The 24,585-nt window shown below is 43.0% G+C and overlaps 1 protein-coding gene across 1 annotated transcript in view; it reads left to right on the top strand.

The window, feature by feature from the left end:
- The window catches only part of MAP4K4 (mitogen-activated protein kinase kinase kinase kinase 4), an 89,188-nt gene that overhangs the window by 51,049 nt on the left and 13,554 nt on the right, over nucleotides 1–24,585 (top strand). Inside the window, exons 12-25 of the mRNA XM_009997881.1 lie at nucleotides 1,084–1,170; nucleotides 1,870–2,082; nucleotides 5,391–5,552; nucleotides 7,584–7,814; nucleotides 8,739–8,845; nucleotides 9,769–9,920; nucleotides 10,595–10,692; nucleotides 11,037–11,045; nucleotides 12,007–12,182; nucleotides 12,619–12,739; nucleotides 13,936–14,127; nucleotides 16,517–16,634; nucleotides 16,898–17,068; nucleotides 23,129–23,272. Coding sequence (XP_009996183.1) covers nucleotides 1,084–1,170; nucleotides 1,870–2,082; nucleotides 5,391–5,552; nucleotides 7,584–7,814; nucleotides 8,739–8,845; nucleotides 9,769–9,920; nucleotides 10,595–10,692; nucleotides 11,037–11,045; nucleotides 12,007–12,182; nucleotides 12,619–12,739; nucleotides 13,936–14,127; nucleotides 16,517–16,634; nucleotides 16,898–17,068; nucleotides 23,129–23,272 — 1,981 coding nt within the window. The remainder of the gene's footprint in view (nucleotides 1–1,083; nucleotides 1,171–1,869; nucleotides 2,083–5,390; nucleotides 5,553–7,583; nucleotides 7,815–8,738; nucleotides 8,846–9,768; nucleotides 9,921–10,594; nucleotides 10,693–11,036; nucleotides 11,046–12,006; nucleotides 12,183–12,618; nucleotides 12,740–13,935; nucleotides 14,128–16,516; nucleotides 16,635–16,897; nucleotides 17,069–23,128; nucleotides 23,273–24,585) is intronic.

The following is a 24,585-nucleotide window of genomic DNA, read 5'->3' on the forward strand; positions in this document are numbered from 1 at the left end:
GGTATTCCCCCAGCTGCTTTTTAAACTGTTGAAATGCTAATTACGCACAGTGCCAATAATGACGAATGGTTAATTGATGTGGCCAAGCTGAACCACTCTGAATTTTAATTTTTTCTTTTTTTTAGAAGAAAAAACATGCCCCCTCTTAAGAGTTTTTTTTAACCCAAACTATGGCTCAGCCCATGTGCGTAACAGCAGTATAGTGTTTCTCATCAGTGTGTCACAAGACTTCCTATAGCTCCCATCACTGTATCACTGATCCATTAATTTCTTTATGCATACATTGTAAATGTGTGCGTGTGCTTGTGTGTGTGCGCGCATGCACATGTTACCTATTTCCATTAATTGCATGATAGGATGTTACCAGCTTGGGTTTAGTGCTTCAGAGTTGGAGTTCTTCCAGGGGTCAGGGAAAGCAGCAGGTAAACTTTTTGACCTGTCAAGACTGCAGGTGGAGAGATGGCTAGATTGCAAGAGCAAGCGAGTTTGGTCTAATTTCTGTTTCCTGGTGGATGTTTGTTTGTGTCATAACCATCGCATAATTCAGCAAGGCTGGCAGCGTCTGCTCAGGAGAAGCTTCTGGTGAGGGCAGCAGGGGAGATGGCAGGGCAGGTCCCAGCTGCAGTTGGCAGAGCCCCTGTCGGGGAGCTTGCTCCAGGTCTGCCTACACTAAGCCTGGCTCTAGCTGTCGCTAACAGTTCATCGCACCAGTGCAACAAACTAATGTTTAATACAACTTGCATGTGACTTTGTGTTGGCTGTGTTGAGTCAGATTTGCTGTGTTTTAACTTTCCAAAACCTTCAAGTGCATTTTGCTGCTTCTTGAAACCACTTCCAAAATACATAAATGAGCTCTGGCCCGTGCCGGCAACATTTGCAAGAGTCCAAATTTCAGAATGGAAGGGGCCAAAATCCGATGCTCAGGAGGCAGGGCTTCCTAAATTGTTCTGCAGGCACTAATCCATCCTGAAGTGCGTTTCTCGTTAAAGCTGAACTGGGGAAGTAGCGTGTGGTGTTCCACCCAGGGGGTTCTGATGCATTCCTTTTGAATAAATTTATTGCTGGGTAATTTCTATGTGACAGGAGTATATCAGGCGACAGCTAGAAGAGGAGCAGCGGCACTTGGAAATTCTACAGCAGCAGCTGCTCCAGGAGCAGGCCATGTTACTGGTAAAGCACTGTATCTGTTTTGTTCAGTAGCTATAGGATCCGTTTATCCGGCCAGACCTAGGCTTCCCTCAGTCGGGCACAGCTGCACTGACAGTATGATGACAAAGGAGCTTGATTAAAAGGCCATTTATGCTAGTGTCGTGGGCTGACAGGCACATATGAGAAGTGCTGTATGGTCACACTGCTTTCTGGGCAGTAAGAGGAGGCTTTATGTTAAAGTGGAACTGTTCTGGTGTGGTGGTCGAGTTTCTGAACAGACCTTGGCATTCAGTGAAGAACTAGAGTGCTTATGTTGCAGATCAAAAGCACACATGATATGTAAATCCACCCCAGGATACAATGGCCTAGTGTTGGTCTAAATAATTGTTTGATGAACTTTACACTGGATTTAGCATAAATAACTCTTTCTTTTTTTTCCCTTTAATAAAAATCGGTTTTGACATAACTCTCCAATCGTGTCAAGCTTAGCAGTACACTCTCAACTTTCCCAACACAAGACACATGCCATATTGGTCTAACTTAGCTCTTGGTTACACTTTAACAATGAAAAAAAAACTTAAAGAAAAAAACCCCAAACAAAAACCAACCCAAAAACCGGGCAACAACAACCAGAAGTGTGCATTTTTAATGGGATGGCTAGGGACACATCCTCCAGACAGTCAGTGTCATGTCTTGAATTACTCCCTTGTTCTCTCAAAGGAATACAGATGGCGAGAGATGGAGGAACACCGACAAGCAGAGCGACTCCAGCGCCAGTTGCAGCAGGAGCAGGCCTACCTCCTGTCACTGCAGCATGATCACAGGCGGCAGCAGCAGCAACAGCAGCAGCAGCAGCAGCAAGAAAGAAATAAACAAAGCTATCATACCCCTGAGCCAAAATCCCACTATGAGCCTGCTGAAAGAGCGCGTGAGGTAAGTCTTGCTTGTGGGCAGCAATCTGCTACCTGCCCCTCTGCTCCTGCCTGTTGGCATCATTGTGACTGTGATTCTGCTGTAGTACAGTCAGAAGCCAAAGTGTCACTTGTAAAGGGGCAGGATAAAAAGTTGGCCGCTGGTTTCCAGATTCAAGGAGAATTTCTGAGTACTTCTGCTGCAATCATTGAAGTTCAGAGTTTTGATGTATAAAGGGTAGGAAGAAATTTTGGAAGGTTGCAAAGTGAGGGAACCTGATTTTGGAAGCATCACATTAGGAAATTAATCTCATCTGCACTTCATCAGACATGTTTTCAGAGGAAACATTGGTACAGTTGGTGATCTGTGTCTCTGGCAAGTACTGGCAATTAGAAAGCATGAACCTAAGAGGGATGCTTGCACAAAGCACCTGTTTACACGTTTAGTGTTTTAGCCTAGGCTCTTGAAAACATCCCTCTCATGAACACAAACCTGAATTGAATTAGTTTCATTTTTGAAGCGTCAAGTATTCTCTTCTGACGTCATGTCCCCGCTCTTATGAAACTCTGTGATGCTGCCTTCTTGGACTTTGGGCACAAGTTGATCTGAAATCATCAGTTTGTTTCATTGAGTGGTCTGCTGTTTTCACTGGTCCCTGGGTAGCATCGCTAAGCAAGCAGTTGCCTGCATGCATACTTGGCTGACTTTCAGTGGTCTTATTCTTACTCCCTTGAGCACCAAACTGCCCACAAGCGACTAGACTGGGCAATACTGGTCAGAGCTCTTAATAACATTAATCACCATCATGTGGGAACTAGGTAAATACATTTTGGAACAGGAACAAAAGAATCTTTGTGGCTGTTGAACATGATAAAATAGCTTCCAGTCCACCTTTGTCCAGTAGCACTTCATTGCCTTTGAAGTATTCCTGTTTGGGTTTGATGAGTACAGACTGATCTTGTAGATGCTTTTGTCCACATTTTTCATAAACTACATTTGTGCTATCTCATCCATCCCTCTTGGTGACTGCAGTATCTGGTACATATCTCCTGGAAGAAGTTCAGACTTGTCTGGTATGTGGTGGTGCAGGCATGGAACTAGCCCTCTCATCCTTGTTCCTGGCCCATCTCAGTGAAGACACAGTTCCAGTCCAGCAGTCCTGTCCAACCTGAAGGCTGACTTTGGTTGGTTGCAGAACCATCTCTGTTCCTCGTCTCTGGTTTTTCTTCAGAGTTGAAAAGGGGAGAAACTCCTGAGTATTCAAAGTGTTGACATCCTTTATCAGAAACACTAACTTAGCTGATTTTTCTGTCATAGTCTTTTTCTTTTGTGATCATTCTAGCTAGAAGGAGTAACGTGAAGGCACAGAAAAATTGTGTTAATAGTCAGATCTTCCTAGAGATTGCTGGGTACATGTGGTGGAAGTGTAGCTATGTATGTCAGTGCCTGACAGTGGGAGCAGCTACAGTTAATCTTAAAAGCAGGCACTAAATCTAAAGTCATTCTTGACGCTGAAGTTGGAGAACAAATATTCTGCGCCTCATACTTTGAGGTAGACTGCTCACCAGAGAAAGTGTCCATCTACAGAGATGCTGACCATCAGGATGATGAGCCAAAGTGGGCTTGCTTTCCTTTCTGGCAAAGTCTACTGGCGATTAGGTGGTAGTGGTGTTTTTTTTTTCCCAGTCCATTGGCAATGAGAATATAAGGAAAAGGACTTCTAAGATTGGCTCTGGGAAACGGGGGGAGATTAGAGCAAGAAATGGGGCTTAATTCTGTTTTCTGGTGCAGACAGTCAGATGACTGGAACAGGACATTTCTATCCAGGGATACACTGGCAGTCTCCTTCCCGTCTCTTGCCTGGTTTTAAGGACATGTGACTCCTGCAGTTGTATGTTTTGTGGAGGAAACCTCCTATCATCTACAGCTAGAGACAGGAAAGCCTGTTCCTTCAGACAGAAAGACTTGGAGCTTTTCCTTGTTCTATTCGTAACAAGAAGTCTGGCCTGTTTTATAAACTTTAAAGCATGGCACTGTGAAGTTGATTATGGTGGTGAAAATGATCGCATGGTGAAAATGCTTGCCTCCGTTACTGTTGTGTTTCCCAAGACATGGTGTATTTTGTGTAGACCCTGCAGAAGCTTGTCTGCTTATTCCCATAGGCAAATTTTGGAAAGCAGAAGCAGGTTGAGTTTGGAAAGCAGACTAGCTAAGGAGTCCTGGAGACTTGCCTCTGTCTTCTGACATTGGTAGGTGAACAGCCAGCGTCTGCAGGCCATCACTGCTAGGGAACAATTAGGAACCCCCCCCCCCCACTGGCTTTGTTAAAATGAACTTTGTGAGAAGAATCTCAACAAGTGAAATCAGCCCAAGCTGCCAGTTCGATCTTTCTTTGACGCTTTGATAAAATGCTGGGAGTTTAGTGTTCCTCAGTGGCGGCTCCCCTAGCAGAAACACAGGCACTGCCCTTATTCCAGCAATAGACCATCTTAGGAAATGGGAGGATATTTCCTTTCTGCCAGGAGCCTCTGTCCATCTCTTGCCCTTCATACCTCTCACTTTGTTCACAATGCTATGGCCTTTGAAGAGCCGATGTTTCTGCATGGGACATCACTTGATGTTCTGTTGAGGACTGAGCACTTCCTGACTTAGTCTTCCCCTTGTCAGACTCTTGAGGTTAGTGTATGATCACTTCTAAACCTTCCTGAGAACCAGAAATCAAGCTGCTTGGGCTGTTCTCTGCAACCTGTGAGGTCATGTTGGGACTACCTGATAAAAGAGAAGATGACCAGTCCTACAATTTCATACCTAAAGCCAAACAGCCTCCAGTATTATCAGGTAGAGAAACATATCTTACCTCTTCTTGCATTGCCAAAGAGACAAACAAACACAGAGATAATCAAATAATATTGGTTGAGTAAGGTGGGTAACTGCAGTAAGGGATAGCAATAGGAAATGTAATTCTATATTGTAAAGTTGTTTCTTTTTTCATATATCTTTTTTAATGTCTGTGAGTAAAATACTGATGGATAGTAACTAGTCTAAGCAGAAAAAGGCCCCATAATGGTCTTTAGTTGTATCACTTCACTGCTTACTGCCTGCTGTATCCTCTCTTCCTAGTACAGATTTTCCATATTGACATACTTGTCACTTCGGTGTGGTTCACTCTCTGTTCCATGGAGCTGGTGTAAACAGTAGGGAAAAAATCCTGCCAAGTCCCAAATATATTTGGTATCTTTGTGGTAAAGGAAAGGCTGTAGTCACCTTCCTAATTCTACTGTAACTGGTTTTATTGACTCTAGGCCTAACTTCCATTTATTTTAACTTAGGTGGAGGAGAGATTTAGAAAAACTAATCAGGGTTCCCCTGAAGCACAGTCTAAGCAGATGGGCAAAGTGATGGAGCCACCAGTGCCTTCAAGATCAGAGTCCTTTTCCAATGGAAACTCAGAACCTGCTCAGCCTGCCCTGCAGAGGCCGATGGAGCCCCAGGTAAGTGCCCAGGAAAGTCTCTCTGGGCCTGGAAGGAACTGCAGAAGTCCTAACTTGTTTTGTTCAAATTTGCAGATCTTGGCACTTAGAACATCTTATGTAAGGGGTTACATGAATCAGCTTATTCAGTAGATTTGCTCTTCTGTCTGCTTTTGCTTATGTTATTGATGGATTTGTGCTTTTGGTGTTGATGGTGGGGTTTTTTCTAATGTTAGAACTTGACTAGAACTGTTGCATCCTGTTATTATTTGTGCAACACTGGAGTGGTGTGCTAAGCACTGGTGACAGTTCCAGTACACTTTTACAGTTCAGAATTCTGTGCAAGATATTTGCTACCAAAAAGGATGCTGAGGAAAGACATGAGCTGGCTTAGTTGTTTTGTTGTTTTTTTTTAATTCTTGTGGAGAAAGCTAACTAAACAAGTGGTTTTTAATAGTATGAGCAGAGCTTCAAAAAGATTTACAAACATGACTAAGAAAAGCCAGTTTGTTGTCAGTAGGCTTACTGTTGCTAAATAGAGCTCTGTACCAGCCCTGGAAAACCAAAAACACATTTGAGACCACTGAGCTGCATGGCTGCCATCATTCTGTTGTTTTCTAATGAAAAGCCTCCAGATCTTCTTATCTGTATCTCATAGGAATTACAGCACAAATTTAAATAGTAACCTTTGTCTAAAACCTAGACATAGCCCATAAATTCTGAGCAATTTAGATATGATAAATTATACAGCCTAGTTAAGCATGCAGCTCTTCTGTTTCCATGCAGAATTTTCGTCTCCAAAATTAAGTCTGTTGATGACAGTGCCAGCTAAAATTGTCCCTGACTAGGACTAGGTATTGCAACTCTTTTGGGCCACAAGAGAATTTGAGCAGACGGGAGAGTGGGAGAAATCGGGACAGAACTTCATCTCTTACTCATTAATTCCTGGCTTTTATTCAAACCTTTCTGACTATTTCAAAATATTGGACTTGTATCTTCATGTTCTCTGTGCCAGTTACTTTTAAAATCTGGGTCTTCCATTCATATTAAGGATAATCAGGCTCTTCAACAGCTGTGTGTATGAAAATTGAGGAAATAATAATAATAATATAAAAACAAATACAACCAACCTACTGAAACTGGGGTTGAAAGCAAATTTTTTCTTAATTGTTAGGTGTGAAAACATTGTGTTCCTCAGCGATGACCTTTCCTCCTCCTTAGTTTGAGAAATTAACTCTGAAATGCAGGTTTATGCCCAAGGAGGGAATAAGCTGAAGGGTCAAAATGGATTTCAATGGAAATCCCAGTGGAGTTGTACCTCTGGAGCCACTGTTGTGCCTTCTTAGTATGTGTAACTGAATATGTGTGCATGTACGTGTGTGCTCAGTTTGTGTATAAATATGTATATATGTACAGTATATGGTACATATATGGTGCAAGTATAATATGCGTTGTACATATGTATATTATATTCAATACATATTATGGGCTTTTTTATATACATTGTAATGATTGTAAAGGAATAAAGGCTTTTGTCTTATTTGTCTATTTCTCCAAAAGTTTGGAACTATGTCCAGTTCCTAAATTTATTAGGTAGCATCAATGTCTGTCGGTGTGCACGTTTTACAGCGTTCTTTAATTTCGTACATTCCTTCAATTGGATATCCACTTCAAATTTCCCAACCCACCAGTGCTGCCCTGAGGCCTGACCAAAGCCCACTGATGACTGGGGAACGGAAGGTTGACTTCTGTCTGGAGCGGCTTTTGGACTCAGGCTCACAGTGCAGATATTAGGCCTCCTTTTTTACTGGGCACCAGTGTATGTTTATGTGGAGAGCATTATCTCTCAGAAAAGTGCATATGTGCTGTATTTTCAGTCTGTTCCGTTCTTTGGGCGCTTGCCTTGCTTTTAAGTGCATTGATTCCACCCCACGCTTACCTAATGCCATAACCAATTTGTCTCTGCCTGCCCCACCTGCCTTTATTCTGTGTTAATTGGAAAGCCAGTTATACTGAGCGCATTGAATGTTTTATGTTTTGTTTTCTTGTAAGGTACAGTGGTCCCATCTGGCATCTCTCAAGAACAATGTTTCCCCTGTCTCGCGATCCCATTCCTTCAGTGACCCTTCTCCCAAATTTGCTCATCACCATCTTCGTTCCCAGGACCCATATCCACCTTCACGCAGTGAAGTGCTAAATCAGAGTTCTGACTCTAAGTCGGAGGTACCTGACCCTACCCAAAAGGCTTGGGCTAGATCAGACAGTGACGAGGTGCCTCCAAGGGTAAGGAGTAGAAAGACAGATGTGTGATACTTATTTTCTTATTAATTATTATTTTTTTAAGGATGTGATACCCTGGGCACTGGGAAGACCATTTCCCTTGTGCCGGCATTGGTAACAGTATTATAGAAGACAGATGATAATGTAGGTGTTCAGTCAATGGGTTAATGATAATCAGCCTTAAGTACAATATTGAAGCTTCATATAAAATTGGCAATTACTTATAGAATGCAGTGATTTCAGAGATACAATTTATTATGCAAAGTTAACAGATCATTACCATATTCAGGAAAGAATTTAAAATATCCCTGAGGTTGTTGCTCAGGTTGTTGCTGAATTTTCCTCTTCATCTGTTAGCAACCCAAACTATGAATCATACACGTATTTAAAATTGAGATGAACTGAACAAAAAGGAAACATTCAATATATTTCCTTCTCCTCTCCCACTCCCACCCCCCATCCCATCCACTGGGATTTGCTGCTTCTTAGTATATTCTTGCTACCCCACCAGTCTTTGCCTTCTGCTGATCCATTCCCGGACATTTGTTTGGTTCCCCTGAGCTTATTCTCCTAACTCTCATGCTGTTTCAGCAAATTGCTTTGTGCCTCCCCTGCTTCAGTCAAAATGCCATATTCTTTTCAAATATCTCAGTAGTTGGAGAGTAGCGGGGTGTGTATGTGTTCGTGTGGTAACTGTTAGACACTACGCAGTGTTAAGACTAAACTTGGAGTCCTCTTCAAAATCTGAACAGCATCCCAACTAAGGCTCTTGGGTTTGTGGATGTTCGTTTATTTCTTTTGGTTGTTGATGCTAGCTTGAACTGAGAATAAGTGGTGTTAAAATCTTAAGAATATATTCACTAGTAGAAGAGGTTTAATCTTCTCCTCTACTCCTCATGGGTTTAACACAGCCTTTTTTCTCCCAAGGTACCTGTGAGAACAACGTCCCGATCACCAGTCCTGTCCCGCCGTGATTCTCCACTGCAGGGCAGTGGGCAGCAAAATAACCAAGCAGGTCAAAGAAACTCCACGAGGTTTGTAAGCCTACATGTCCTTGCACTTCCTGCAATGGAAGGAAAACGCTCATGAAAAGCCAGACATTTTCATAGAGCTTTTGGTGCTGTCTGTTGGATATGAAGGGAAGATGAATTGTGATCCCTTTTCAGTAATGTTTAATACTAATTTCCCTTGGTGTAACACGTGTCCCAGCAACACTGGCAACATTTCTTCTTCCCTCTCCTCCTTTGAGTTTCCTGCTCTATAACTTTTGGAATATTTTCAGAACATACTTAAGATAACTGAAAAAATGTGTCCTTTTGGTGCAACAGGTCATCTTGAGTGTGGTTCTGGGTATCAATGGCAGGATAAATGTTTATAACATCTGAAGCAAATTGATTTCAGAAACTTTTTGACCTCTCAGGCAGAACCAGACTTTAAGAAGGGGAAAAGCATCAATGAGCTGTGACGCAGAGCATCTGAGGTCAGGAAAGGGTAGAGTAAGGGTATGCCTCAAGAGCTCAGCAGAGCACTGTGGACAGGCCACCCCTGAGTTGGCTTACTGGACAGAGGTAAGGGTATTTTCAGAGGGACAAGCAGTGCTGGCTTTTTGGCTTCAGCTTGGGTTGCCTGGGTACTTCTGAGCCATTTTTAAACCTGCTGCATGCAAGCTGAGAGAACTGTCCATTTTAGGTAGATACATAAGAATGGCAGGTAACCAGTTCCAAATAAAAATAATAGCTCACACCTACCTGAACTTTTTTTTTTTTTTTAAACCATCCTAAATAAGATCATAGGTATTTCAAAGGGAGCCACTGCTTGCGTTGTGAAGCTGGGCTCAATTTTAAGTGCTCTTTTAGCAGAGTTATCGGAACACTGAGGAGGAGTGATGTTTAAGTTTAGAAATGGGAATCTGAAACTGAAATGTGTGCTAAAGACTTTCCTCTCTCCCTTGATACAGCAATATAGAGCCTCGTCTGCTGTGGGAAAGGGTGGAGAAGCTTGTACCAAGACCAGGCAGTGGCAGTTCTTCAGGTTCAAGCAACTCCGGCTCACAACCTGGTTCCCACCCTGGCTCTCAGAGTGGGTCTGGAGAGCGGTTCCGGATGAGATGTAAGTCCTCCCCCCACCCTTTCATAACATCATGATTCTAAATGTATTGAGTCGTGCAACACTCAGTAACAGGAGGATGATAGCTCTCACTGGGAAAGACCTTTGCACATGCAGTATCAAAGACAGGTTTGCTCCCAGTACTCCTCTTGGCTCTATGTCCTTGCTTGGGAAAGACAGTAGGTGCAGGAGTTGTGAAAGTGTTTCAGCATTCTCTGATTCATGTTCAGTGAGTGCTGTATTTTCCCATGTGCAGACAGCCCAGTTTCCATGCTCTTATGGCACCTGTCCTCCTATGTGCAAGGGCACCTTTTGATTCTTCTTGCCTGTCACCTTGGTGGTCACTGGAGTGCTGCAGACAGGGTACGTTGGAAGCTGATGCAGGTTTTCCAGCTTGTGGTCACACTCAAATTACACTTTTTGATTTACAACTGTGTGACAGTTTGGTTTGACTTTGGTCATAGGTCAACTATACGGATCACTTATGAGGGCTTTTGTAGAGTCCTTCAGGGATGATGCAACAGTGAATCAGTGAAACTTAACGTCTTGCTGTCAGGCAGTGCCTGATAGCCTTCTCGCCTCTGTCTCCCACTCCGACGTAAAGTAAGAAAACATATTTTAGCTTCCTGGTTAACCTCTTTTATTCTGTGTTCCTTTCGGGGTGTTGACACATGCAGCATCATCCAAATCGGAAGGTTCACCATCGCAGCGTCATGAAAGTGCACCTAAAAAGCCTGAAGAGAAAAAGGAAGTCTTTAGACCTGTCAAGCCTGCTGTAAGTTACATGCCACTTCCCCTTTCCCCCTCCCTTTCAGGTATGCCCACAAAAAGTACAGTGTGAGTTTCTATTCATTATGCCATTGGGGGTGAACTTCAGCTTGAGTTGTACTTAGTATCTGTGGGCACAGCAACATGTTCTGGGCTCTACAATTGCCTGCACATATAATAGTACTTTAAACATCAGAATTTGCTCTGCTTCTGGAATTGTTTTCTGCTCTGTGGTCTTCTTCCTTCCTAACCTTTGCCTTTCTCCCTTTCAATCCTGTGCTTCCTTCCTGGGGCTGGACCAATGATCACGCATTTGACCTGAATGTGCCAATGCTGGGCTCAATGGTGCAGGGAGAAGTGGTAAGACCTTAAATTGTTGCTGTTTTCTGTGGAAGGTTTCTGACATTTTCTTTATCTGACTGCTGTTACAGCTGATTGCAGCTCTAGGTCCAGTTCTATCTGGGGGATCACAGTGGGTTTTCACAGTATCATAAAACCCTTTTCTCTTGCTATTATGATACTGCACTAGCTCACAAATCTGTCAATTAAAGCTGCTTTTTTAAAGAAACAGAGTTTAGTCCTTCACTTCTGATGGTATAACATGTGAAGTATTTGCCATAAACTGTATTCAGCTAAATAAAGCACAGCTACACAATGAAGAGCAGATTGTGCTGACTGCAAACCTGACTTGCCCACACTCCAAGCTGCAATCAGAAGAGCAGGTTATGTCCCATACTGTTCGACAGTTGGGTGCGACTGAGCTTGTGCTGATGAGTCTGACCTCTCAAATGAACTCCTTAGCATGGATCCATGCAACTGGAAATGGATCAAAAGGTTTCAAGGAAATCGGCTCCCTGCAACTGTGCGCTGGGTGGCTTGAGAAGTCTTAGGACCTTTTTGTTACCTTGCTGCCTAGGTTTCTCCTGGTGGATGCTATTAACCTGCAAAAGTTAGGAAAACGGACTGTGAAGGTCAACCACTGTGTGAGAGTGGGTCTGGCTGCTTATGTATGTCCTTCGGATGGTATAATGGAATAAACTGAAGTCATATTCAGGATAGTTTGGATTCAGAGGATACACATTTTTCTGTAATGTGGCATGGCCTCCTTAGTTTGAGTCTTTTGGTGCTTTAATTTATCAGAAAGTGAGTTTTGGTAACTATATGGAATGAATGAATAGAAGAAAACAATACTGCTGGGGCTATGGAAATACAGCGGTGGACAAGGGAGCAAACTTTGAGCACTAATCCAGAGGGGTTGTCTTGCAAAGTTTTCTCCTCTCTTCCTCGCAACATCAGTTTTTTTTCCTCCCTCTCCTATCAGGATTTAACTGCGTTAGCAAAGGAACTGCGAGCAGTAGAGGATGTGCGACCTCCACATAAAGTGACAGATTATTCATCCTCAAGTGAGGAGTCAGGGACGACAGATGAGGAAGACGATGATATGGAACAAGAAGGAGCAGATGAATCTACTTCTGGACCAGATGATGTCCGAGCAGTGTTAGTTCTTCTGTGTTTTGCTTCTGTTTTCCCTCTTGAGGGCTGAAGGAAAAGGACATTGGGTGCTTTGGCTTGTATGTTAGTTCTCTCAGCTTACAACAATCTATGAGCAAGGTATAATAGCCTTGTGTGTTCACATTTTCAAACACTGAGGGGCATCTTTTAAAAAAGTAGGCTTCTATACATTATGTCCTTTCCCTCTTCTTCCTTGATTTGTTATAATGAACAAGTGGCGTTCAACAAACTCCTGACTTCTTTTTTACCTTTTTTTTTTTTTTTTTTTTTTTAAATAGAGAAGCTTTTCTAGGCAGGTTACTTAATTATTCCACTCTGATCACAATATAAATTAATTTTGAGTGTGCCTTGGTGCAGGGCAATGAAAGCTAGGGCACAAATGCTGTTATCTCACTCCAGTTATTTCTTGTCTGGCAAATAGGTCAACACTGAACTTGAGCAATGGTGAAACTGAGTCAGTGAAAACCATGATCGTCCATGATGATGTGGAGAGTGAACCTGCCTTGACTCCTTCTAAGGAGGGCACCTTAATTGTCCGACAGGTATTGCTTTTCCTTCCCTGTGTAGTGCTGCACCTTTTCTGTGCTCATTAACCCACTCGCTCATTCACCCATGCTGTTTCTACATTATATTTGTTGTTTGTATTATCAAGACACAGCTATAGTAAATTTCAGATAAGCAAGTTGTTTGATGCATGCAAAGATGAGAGTAGCCCTTCACCCCTTGCTACTGTTTTGCATGCTTTCCAGTGACACCCATGGCAGCACCATGCAGAGTTCCTCAAAGTCTGTGGGAGAGAAGGATAGAAAAGCTGCAAGTGTGTGGAACAAGCGCCTGGAGCAAGAACTTAGTTTTACCGTAGAACTAAACGTGACCCTCAGAAGTCAGGCTGGGAGGGAGGCTGGGAGGAGCATTCAGGGGTTTAAAAAATTGTTTTTAACCTGTAGTTCAGGGTATACAGACCATCCCAAATGACATGCACACAAACACATACATAAAAATTCATGCAACAATAGTGTGGGGGAACAGAGAAGCAAAATAGGTGGTGAGGGAGAGAATGTGGATAGAGCTAGAGCAGTGTTGTTGCCTTTGATTCTGAAAATACTGCGTTCTTGTGCCTCTGAAAGATGATGATTCCCTGCTTTTAAATGAGCTTGTGTGTTAATGAGCGTGCTAGCTTATAGGAGTTGCCTCGATAATCACATTTCTGAATTTCACAACCAAATGCCGATTTTTGAATTGAGCCCTCTGGTTTAAAAATTAAGATTTCGTGCTTATTGTTTTAAATAGTTAGCTGAATGCATTCACCAAACAGTCCAAGCTTGTATCTGTATAGGATTTAAGTTAGTTTTAAACAAAGCAATAGGGGAATAAATCCCTCCTCCCTTGCCCCCCAAAATGTGCTTGTCCGCATCAAGGTGGAAGACTTACTGGCACAGTTACTCATCTGTTAATTAGTGAAACTGGCTGTGCAAGTCAACCACATGAACTAAGCTTTTGCCTGCCAGAAGAGGTGGGAATTTACTGAATTCTAGTAACTCTGCCCACCTTCCCTTTCCATCCAGGCATCAAGGCATGGAAAAGCAGCTTATTTTTAAATATTCATATATATATATATTAAAAAAAATAATATGTTTAAAGGTAGGAAGAGAGTGAGGGAGAGAAGGAGAGAGGTTGTTAGGGATATAGACCTTTAAGCAGCACTTGAGCAAGACAAGTGTGCCTGTTTTTTCTACAGAGTACAGTTGACAAAAAGCGTGCCAGCCATCATGAGAGCAATGGCTTTGCCGGTCGCATTCACCTCTTGCCAGATCTCTTACAGCAAAGCCATTCCTCCTCCACTTCCTCCACCTCCTCCTCCCCATCCTCCAGCCAGCCGACACCCACCATGTCCCCACAGACACCCCAGGACAAGCTAACTACTAATGAGGTATGTCTTACACCACAGCTGGCTGCTTTCGTAGGGTTGTAGCAGCATTGCCTAGTAGCTAGTTTGCAAAGGAACTCCAGCCAATCTCCCCTGCTTTTTTTTTTCTATCACCTTTATTCCCACTCCCCCAAATAACACATTTCAGTTCTGTGTAAGAAGCCCTTAACTCTAGAGCAGTCCCACGCCAAACTTGCCAGTTTACTATTTTTGCTTCCTCTTAGTGAGTCATTAATTGCATGGCGTTCATTTTAAACTAAACTCGACTACTGCATTTTCAGGCCAATACTCTTTGATTTTTAAAATTGTTTTATGCCGGGAGCAGGCTTATTGCAAGCAGTGTGCCTCTTAAAAAAGTAGTGGTTAATTTTGGCTTTGTCAGTAGAGGCTGGGCTAGTAACTCCACACGTATGAGGAGCTGCTTGTGGAAACTCACCCTTTGGGAGAGGAAGTGGCAGTGGCCGTGGAGGGATTTTGCTCTTAGAAACTTGCCACATGGGCTGAGTTAGCAAATCAGGCATTGCCCGAGAGGGTTGTAAAAGCCTGGGGTATTGTTGTTTTGGACTAATGAATGGGGGAAAATCTTTGGATTTTTTCCAAGTATGTGTGTACTCTAAAAAGAAGCTGTGTAAAGAAGACTTCACCAGCATTGATTGTGTCCAGGTGGAGAAGCAAGGGTTTGCTGCAGGGGAAGCTCCCTCTTGCTGTCTTAGGCTGGTCCCAGGACAATGCCTTCCCTTACTCACCAAGCTCTGGTGGACAAGCTCCATCCTTCACCTGTGTGTAACCTCTCACTGTGGAGGAGGTGCGCACTTGTGAACAAAGGACATAATTTGCCTCTTACCAACCCTAGCAGGGAATGAGGAACCCAGCATGGTGGCTGCACCCTTGGCCAGCTGGGCTCTTGAGGAGAACTTCTTTCTGGGTGCGAGCAGGAGTGGCACAGGGGAAGCAAATTTAGTGAAAATAAACTGCTGTTTCTCAGGGTAGAGCTGTCCTGTCATGTAGGCATGTAAGTTTGGTGACAAGAAGGAGAGGTTACAGTGAGCTGGGTAGGCTGGTGGCAATGCACATGTTTACCACAGGGTAAAAAATGCTTCTGAACCATGCAGCAGGAGGGTGGGTGGGAGGGTTTCCTCTTGGAAATTCAGTTAGTATAATACTTGATTTTCAACTATGCCTTATTGGTCTTTGATCTTCTAAAAGCACAGTCATGTAGGTGGTAGGTATCAGTTGACTGATCGAGAGGTAAGCTTGCTCATTACTTTGACCTAAGAAATAAACGAGCAGGGTTCACTTAACTCAGCTTGGGAGGTGGAGGCTGTGGCAGTGGCTGGTGGCGAAGGAGCCTTTCAGTATTGAGCTGCGCAGGGGAGTGATACGCTCCTAAGACCCATTGCTATCTTTTTTTGCAGAGTAGAGCTTTAGAAAGATCAGAGGTTGAGGATTAGTTAATGATAAAGAAGTGTCTCTAACTACTTTTGCATAAAGCTGAGCAAAAACCCAGTACTGCTTGGTATGACTTATCCACATGCACGCCCTTCATATATACTTTTTTTTTCCACTTGTCCTATTCTGCTTCAGTGTGCGATGTTGTCACTATAATACTAAACTGGCAAGGGTATTCAAGTTGTTCCATTTCCACTTTTAACAGTTCATTGTTTCACTTGTCTTCCTCCTTTCTTTGTTTTTTTCATGTTTAGACCACATAACTCAGTAAGCACCAGTGATTTTGTCCACTACATATTCATAGCTTCATGTCACCATTTGCCACACCTTCCACACTAATGAGCCCCTTTGTTTGATACAGGTTTAATATGTTTCTTTGTCAAATAAAGGTGGAAGAACCTGCTGCAGCTTTCTGGCAAGAGGCTCAGGTTAAACAAAATAGGGAGAATGAACAGTAATGGACACTGAAACATAATCCATCACCGAAGTGAACGCTTGATCCCAGATGGTTCTGATTTAGTTGCACAAGCCAGGAGATCAAACTTCATAATGTATTAAACTAGCTCGCTTTAGGAGATGCTTCATAAGTACTGAAGTTATAGGTAGTGGACAGCTTGCAGACAAGATAGTATACATACACTTTTTAAAAAAGAGATATTCCCTTGCTTTGCTCCTGATTGTAGTGGCTAGTCCTAAAAATCTTTGCTAGCAGCTGAGGTGACAGTGACAATGATTTAGCTAATTGCATTTCGCTGTAATGTGTGCAGTGGGCATACATATGTAGTTCAGGTGTGGTGCCTGCGGTGAGTTGTGTATCTGTAAAGGAAGTATAAAAGCTTGGGGATGCTGTAGCGTAATTCTGTAGTGACTTTAAAATGTTGGCTATTGTTATCCGTGCTTTTTATTGTCATTAATATTAATAAAGTTGAAATTTACATTGCAGACTCAGTCCGCTAGTAACACACTCCAGAAACACAAATCTTCCTCCTCCTTTACACCTTTTATAGACCCCAGATTACTACAGATTTCTCCATCTAGTGGGACAACTGTGACTTCTGTGGGTAAGTAAAGTAGCTGAAGATGACAATTGAAAAGGGTTCAGTGACTTCAGTGGCTGGTTAAAGTACTTACAAATGTTACCATCATGCTTTTTATTTGATTTGCGATGGATTGCATAGTTTATTTCTTTTTCCATTTACATTTCTTACAAAAAGAAAGACTTGCTCAATATTCTCAGTTACTGATTTGGGTGGTTTGCTGTGAAGAAAATATGGCTGGAATTTAGCACTTAAGGATTATTACATGCACTTTTTCTTTTTTTCAGTAGGATTTTCTAGTGAAGCAATGCGATCTGAGGCAATAAGGCAAGACCCTACCCGGAAAGGATCAGTTGTCAATGTGAATCCCACGAATACAAGGCCACAGAGCGACACCCCAGAGATTCGCAAATACAAGAAAAGATTCAATTCTGAGATACTGTGTGCTGCCTTATGGGGTAATGCAAACCTGTTCCTCCCTTGACCCGTGCACTTCTGAAGTGCAGATGTGCCAGTATGACCTTACAGTCTTTGAGAATGTTTCTGAAACCTTAGCTATTTTTTGCATTTATTCATTCTTGTTTACATCTTTTTGTTGCAAGAAGTGATTATTATTGTGCTGCTTCTGCTTTGATATAATTTCCCACTGCTATACATATGCTGATGGTACAGTTCAGACTTTGTTCAGCTGATTGGAATGCTTCTCTCTAGTCCAAAATGCTAGTACATTTCTAGCAACATTTGGGAACTTGCGGTCATCTTTGCGTTGCATGCCTGGTGCACATAGGGTATTCCATCAGAAAAATAACCATCTTTTGAGCCTCTTGCTAAAGTATTGATGTAGAGTTTGATTAAGGTGTGTTTTGTAAGATGACTTTCCACATCAGTCTTCAGTTTATGTAGAAAGGAAGAGGAAAAAGGGAAGGGTAGGATCAACATTTTCCAATGTGAGACACTGACTTGGTTTTATTAAGAGTGCAGAAGGAAGCTGGGTATGTCAGCTGACCAGGTGTATCTGGCCTTCTTGTCACAAGGAACAATTTATGGCAGTGTCAGACAATTAGTCAGGTCCTGACACTAGTGAAAGGCTTGGAGCAGTGCTTGTTACCTGCTACAATGTGGAATCACTGCTGCAACATCCAGCAAAAGTTTTGATCTGCCATGTAATTTCATTCTTGGTCAGAATCTATGGAACCTGCTTTTTTTTCATTATCTACATGTTAACAGATGATGCTTCTGCATATTATGTACATGTTTATCTAGGATCCCTAAAACAGTGTGTATATGCACATGCATATAATTAAAAAAAACTATTTAGAAGAGAGTTGGCTGTTCCCCTGAGTCACATGACGATTGTATAGGTAACACAGTGCGCTTCCCTTGTTTACATTTCCACAGCTCTTTCACAGGCTTTAGGTTCTCTTTTGAGGTTGTTTCTGGCATTTCTTGTTTCTCAGAATGACATTGTCCTAATCTTTTTCGCCTGCAAAGCCACGTCAATTAAATAGCTCTACCAACACCTTATCTTCCTATCTGCTCTTTTCTTCATTTCAAGAATGTACTGTTGAGAATTTTTGCCCCTGTGCTATTTCTGCATGTATTCATATGAATAATTCTCTGGTAAAATGAAGAGTTGTGCAAGTGTAAACTTTCAGGCTATGAGAGGGCTAAGGCAGAAAGAAACTGTATAGGATCAGTAAAGATGACTCATAATTTCTCTGATCTGCCTTGTTTTGCCAGTAGCAATTTGTGTTAATGGTTTTACATTCCTTTGATCTATGTATTTGACTGTTACAGTGATTCAAAGTTTAGTGTAAAATCCTAGAGGTGTAACACCTGTAACAAAGCACTTCCTTGTTGAAAACTTAGAGCCAAACTGATGGTGATGCAAGCTGATACACATGCTTATTTTTTAATAAGGTTTAGCTTTCTTTACCCTTAAGGAAATGAAGTCATTTTATGGTGATGTTTCTTATGCAAAAAGAGGTGTCTTGCTTTGCTTTGGTTTGGTTTAGTATCTGGCAGGTTGCTGATTGCATTAGGTCTATTAAGATGTTTCTTTGAGTTCTGAGTGGTGAAAGTCAATGTTAATGATAAGGTTGCAGTAGCATAGATTTTTATACCCAGCCTCCACTTTGATTTTAGGGTGTCAGTAGAAGAGCTCTACTGTCTGTGAATAAAGACAGTGCCTGTATTCTAAATTGCAGGCACTGCTTGCCACCAGCATAGTACCTCATTAGTTTAATCTCAAAAGTGATGTAGTTAAGGGAAGGGGTCAGGGACACATGTAAACTTGAAGCAGAAACAACTGGACCACAGAGGCAACAGAGGAAGAGATGAGAATGGAGGCAGGAGTGATAGAGCCATAGAATAATTTCTGAATCATAGAATGGTTTGGGTTGGAAGGGATGTATTTAAGATCATTTAGTTTCAACTGTCATGCATGGGCAGGGACACCTTCCACTAAACCAGGTTGATTGGAGCCCCATCCAACCTGGCCTTGGACATTTCCAGGGTGGGGGCATCCACAACCTCCCTGGGCAATCTGTTCCAGTGTCTCACCACACTAAAGAATTTCTTCCTAATGTCTAGTTTAAATCTTCCGTCTTCCAGCTTTAAACCATTATCCCTCATCCTTTCACTACAAGTCCTTGTAAAAAGTCCCTCCCAGCTTTCCTGTAGCCTCTTCAGGTACTGGAAGGCCTCTATAAGGTCTCCCTGGAGCCTTCTCTTCTCCAGGCTGAAAAGCCCCAATTCTCTCAGCCTGTCTCTGCAGGAGAGGTGCTCCAGCCCTCTGATCATCTTTGTAGCTCTTCTCTGGACTCAGTACAAGAGCTCTATGTCCTTCCTGTTTTGAGGTTTCCAGAACTGGACACAGTATTCCAGGTGGGATCTCAGTTTTGATATGCAAAGAGGGGAAGGAACCCTGAGGGAGCAGTTTCCATGTGGCTTGCTTTGAATTGTAATCCACACTGGAAAAAATATACATGTAAAAGCTGAATCACTTAGTGCTTTAGCCAATGAGTCCTGGAGCTGCAGGAAGGAGACCAACTGCTGGACACTTCCTTGGCTGGTTTGGTGCTTCTGCAGCCTGTGCCAAGCCCTGACCCAGTTCCTTGCTCTCCTTGCTTCCTTCCGCATCTTCCTAGTGTGAGGATGTCTTCAAGTACTGGAGACAATCTGTGTGAAATACCCCTGGAGTGAAATGCCCCTGAGGACTGTGGATGGGATCCAGTAGGTGCAGATCCATGCAGGGGTGCAAAGACAGGAGGAGGGGAGGAGGTGTCAGTAACTGAAGAAGAGCCTAGGAAGGCAGCAGGCCCTCTCCCAAGGCAGGCTTGATGCCTGCTGGCATTGTGGGCTCTCCTGACGGGAGGAGGCAGAGGAGTAGGGGAGCAGTAAATCTGAGCAAAGAGACTGATGTTTTCAGAGGAGTGCGGAGTCCTCTGACATTTCCTTACTGAAAAGACAAGAGAGAAGAAAATGTAGATGTGTGATGGTTTCTAACCTCTCCATGGGCTACATCTTTTTTTCTCATTCAACCAGTGATTTTTTGGAGTACTACAGCACCAGCAGCTCAGGCCGCTTTCCTGTCATTACCTCCTCCTGGATGCTGCTGCTCTGCTCCCTCTGTGACACCCTGTACCCTCTGGAGACACCTTGTGCCTGCAGGGTCAGGGTGAATGTGCCCTCTCTTTTGCAAACCGCTCCCATGGCTGGTAACCAGGGTGTTGTTTAGGTTGTGTTCCTCACCCTTGTGAGCAGCACCCCATTTCGATACTGTGAGAAGGCACGTCACAGCTATAGATTAAGGCTTTGCCTTGGTTGAAGAGCAGTTGGTTAGAGATCAACTTAAGTACACTGAACATCCATAGCCCTGATGGGATACACCCGAGAGTGCTGAGGGGGGGTGGCAGAAGTCATTGCTAGGCCACTCTACATCATCTTTGAAAAAAAATCCTGGAGAATAGGAGAGGTGCCTGAAGGCTGGAGGAAAGACAATGTCACTCCAATCTTGAAAAAGGCCAAGATAGAGGACCCAGGTAACTACAGACCTGTCAGCCTCATCTCCATCCTTGGAAAGGTTATGAACTAGCTTGTTCTCCATGCCATCTCAAAGCATGTTGAGGAAAAGAGGGTCATCAGGAGTATTTGGCATGGATTCACCAAGGGGAAGTCATGCTTGACCAATCTGCTGTCCAGTGTGATGACATAACAGGATGAGCAGATGAGAGGAGAGCAGTGAATGTGGTCTACCTTGATTTCAGCAAGGCTTTTGACACTATCTCCCACAGCATGCTCACAGCCAAACTCAGCAAATGTGAATTGGATGATAGGGCAGTGCAGTGGATTGGGAACTAGCTGAAGGACAGAGCTTAAAGAATTGGGGTAAGTGGGGCAGAGTCTAGTAGGAGGCCTGTGTCCACTGGGGTGCCCCAGGGGTCAATACTGGATCCTTCCCTGTTAAATATATTCATTAATGACATGGATGAAGGGATGGAGTGCACCATTAGCAAATTTGCTGATGGTACAAAACTGGGAGGGGTGGGTGACACACCAGAAGGCTGTGCTGCTGTTCAGTGTGACTTGGACAGGCTGAAGAGGGCAGGGAGAAACTTTATGAAGTTCAACAAGGGCAAGCGTAAGGTACTGCATCTGGGGAGGAACAACTGGATGTATCAGTACAAGTTGGGGGCTGACCTGCTGGAGGGCAGCTCTGGGAAGAGGGACTTCAGAGTCCTGGTGGACAACAGGCTGACCGTGAGCCAACAAGGTGTTCTTGTGGCCAGGAAGGCTATTGGCATGCTGGGGTGCATTAAGAAGGGTGTAGCCAATAGGTCAAGGGAGATTATCCTGCCCCTTTGTTCTGCCCTGATGAGGCTGCATCTGGAATACTGCATCCAATTCTGGGCTCCTCAGTTCATAAAGGATAAGGAACTACTGGAAAGAGTCCAGCACAGGGCCACAAGGATGATTAGAGGAATGGAGCTTCTCAGGAAAGGCTGAGAGAGCTGGATCTGTCCAGCCTGGAGAAGAGGAGACCAAGAGAGGTCTTGTAAATGCTAATTAGTATCTACAGGGTGGGTGTCAGGAGGATGGGTCCAGTCTCTTTATTGCCAACAACAGGACAAGGAGCAGTGGGCATAAGCTGGAGCACAGGAGGTTCAAGTGAAGCATAAGGAAAAATTTATTTACTGTGAGAGTAACAGAGCACTGGAACAGGCTGCCCAGATTGGTTGTGGATGCTCCTTCTCTGGAGATGTTCAGACCCCATCTGGACATGTTCCTGTGTTTTGTAGGTGATCTTGCTTTAGTGGGGAGGGAGGCGGGGTGGGGGTTGGATGAGATGCTCAGAGGTTCCTTCCAACCCTGATGACTCTGTGACTGTATGACCACACTGAGATGGAGGCTCTTGTATGCTGGACTCATATGCTGCATTGGGAAAGGTTTGTTATGGCATCAGCCCAGATGATATATCCATTGGCACGGGTGTAATTATATCTGTGGATTAATTGACTAGGGATTAAAGCCGTTAAGCAATATAACCAAGATCATCTGGTAAGGGTTTCACTCTTCTTGTTTGATTATTTTATTATGCTTAAGGATGACAAGTTTTGCATTGGGATTGCAACATAAAAATCTAATAAAGTGAGTCATGCATTTGGTTTCATTTCCATTCCCTGTATTGTGTCTGAGCTGTTTCAGCACAATTTGTGAACTCCTGGACTGAAAAACTGTTGCAAAGAAATAGTTACAAAATATAAGAGTGATGATATATTAATAGCTTTTGAAAAATAGTCTCATATACATACATATACTTATTGCTAAAAATGGAATTGATTTTAAATACTAAGCTTTTGTGGACTCTTGGAATGTGTTCCCATGCATGTTTGGACCTTTGTGTAGAGAAACTGACCTACTGACTTTTCTGATCTTTATTTGCTTGACCTTTAGAAGGAATCTGTGGAAACACGAGATTACTATAATTCCTCTGGTTTTAACAATTCAGATGGGCAAGATTGTTGGAAAGCTGAGTAGGAACGCTATGCCTATCCTTTTACAGGAGGGCTGCACCAAAATCTGCTTCTCCAAGTTGAAATCAAGGCCCTGCCTTGCTGGTACACTGCTGGTATTTTTTGTAATGTCCTTGTCAAGAGCATTGTTAGCAACCCCCTCCTACCAACAGCTAATATATCTTTGGAATACATAAGCCTGAGTACCTTTTTGTGCCTCACACCTTCTCCAACATTAGCATGCCTTTTTGTTTGGGAACTGTTGCTCTAGAGAGCTCTGTAAGGTCTGTCATTCTTTCATTCTCTTGAGCACTGCTGTTCAGTGATAGTAGTCACTGCGGGCAGGTAATGTAAATTACATCATGAAATCTAGGTTGCAGGCAGCTGAGACCAAACCAGTTGTGGTTAGACCTACCCCTGAAATAAGACAGTTGCTATATCAGTTTATCAGAATATGTTAAAAATCTGCCTACTAACTTGGATCTTTGTTTTTGTTTCTTCCAGGAGTGAACTTGTTAGTGGGCACTGAAAGTGGTCTGATGCTGCTAGACAGAAGTGGTCAGGGGAAGGTTTATCCGCTCATCAATCGAAGACGATTCCAGCAAATGGATGTACTTGAAGGATTGAATGTCTTGGTCACAATTTCTGGTAAAGATAACTGTTAAACATTATTTTTTCTCCCATATGGCATGGCATGGCACAGTATTTTCTTGGCATCCTGTGTGTTGAGGGGGAAGTCCTGGCTTGACTTAAGTCAGTGGGTTTTCCATCATTTCACTTCTCTGAGTCTACAGTTTGTTTCTGCTAGTGAATCATTTTCCACAGAACACCCCGTGCCTTATTAGCCCTTGTTCTTCCTCCTGTGGGGTGGCCTTTAAAAATGCTGCACAGGATTTGGGGAAATGTCTGGCTTTGTTTGTTTGTTCAGTGTTTTGGAGCTGAAAGTTAATGCTCTGTATGAAGCTTGTAAAAATGGCATTCTTTCCCTCTGTCATGATTACTTTCAACCTGGCCTCTTTCTAACCAAAGCAAGATTTGCTGCTCGGTTTTAAAGACATCTTGTGTGTTAAAATCTGTAGAATGGGAAATGTGCTTCCAAAGCAGGGAAGTAAGAGTGATGTGCAGTGAGTGTGTGTGTGTGTGTGAGAGAGAGGAGTACAGTGTGTACGCGGTGGAGAAATTACCAGCATGAAAAGACAGACAGGTGCAGCTTTTGGCCTTGCCTCTCACTGGGTGCAACTGCAGACGACAAAGTGATAGGAGATGAAGGGTGGTGGTGATTGTTGCGTTTGTTTTGTGTGTGCTGATTAAAAGTGTGTTTTACAAAGCCTGAGGTTCCAGACTCTTTGGCTCCAGAGAATTATTGCATAAGGTTATCCTGCTGTTAAGCAAGTTGATGTGATGCACTGTTAATCTTTCTTCACAGATGTCTTTCAGCCATTTACCTTCCTTTTATTTTGGTTTGTGTGTGAGGTCAGCCTTTGCTATGCTGCACATGTGTGACAGGAAGAGGATGTTAAATGAGGTTTCTCACAACAGGCCCTGTGTCTTTGTTCAGAGTTACCCAAAATTTTGTTGAGGTTCCAGAACCTCTCTGACTCCACTAGAGGAGTTCTTTGGCTCTTCCAGCACTTGTGGAAAAGGTCACACACCTAGGCAGTTTCATATGATTTAATGATGTAGCAGTGTTACGCTACTACAGGTCCAAAGAACCATACACATGCTGCTGTTGTCAACATGGGACTTTGTTTCTGTCTAGAACAAACCTATTTTATTGGCTTTTTGCTCACAGCATTCTCAGCTACAGCTATGCTGTGAAATCTTCAAAAAGAAAAGATGAATCAAGGAGGATTAAAAAAAACACAACCTGCTGTGTGTCCTTTTGATGTCTAGCGTTGTATGTTAAAATGTAGGCTGTTTGAAAAGCACCATTTGATAGAGTTTATTCTATAGTAGACCTG

This window comes from Chaetura pelagica, unplaced genomic scaffold (genome assembly GCF_000747805.2).
Source record: "Chaetura pelagica isolate M959 unplaced genomic scaffold, ChaPel_1.0 scaffold123, whole genome shotgun sequence".
Taxonomy (NCBI): Eukaryota; Metazoa; Chordata; class Aves; order Apodiformes; family Apodidae; genus Chaetura; species Chaetura pelagica.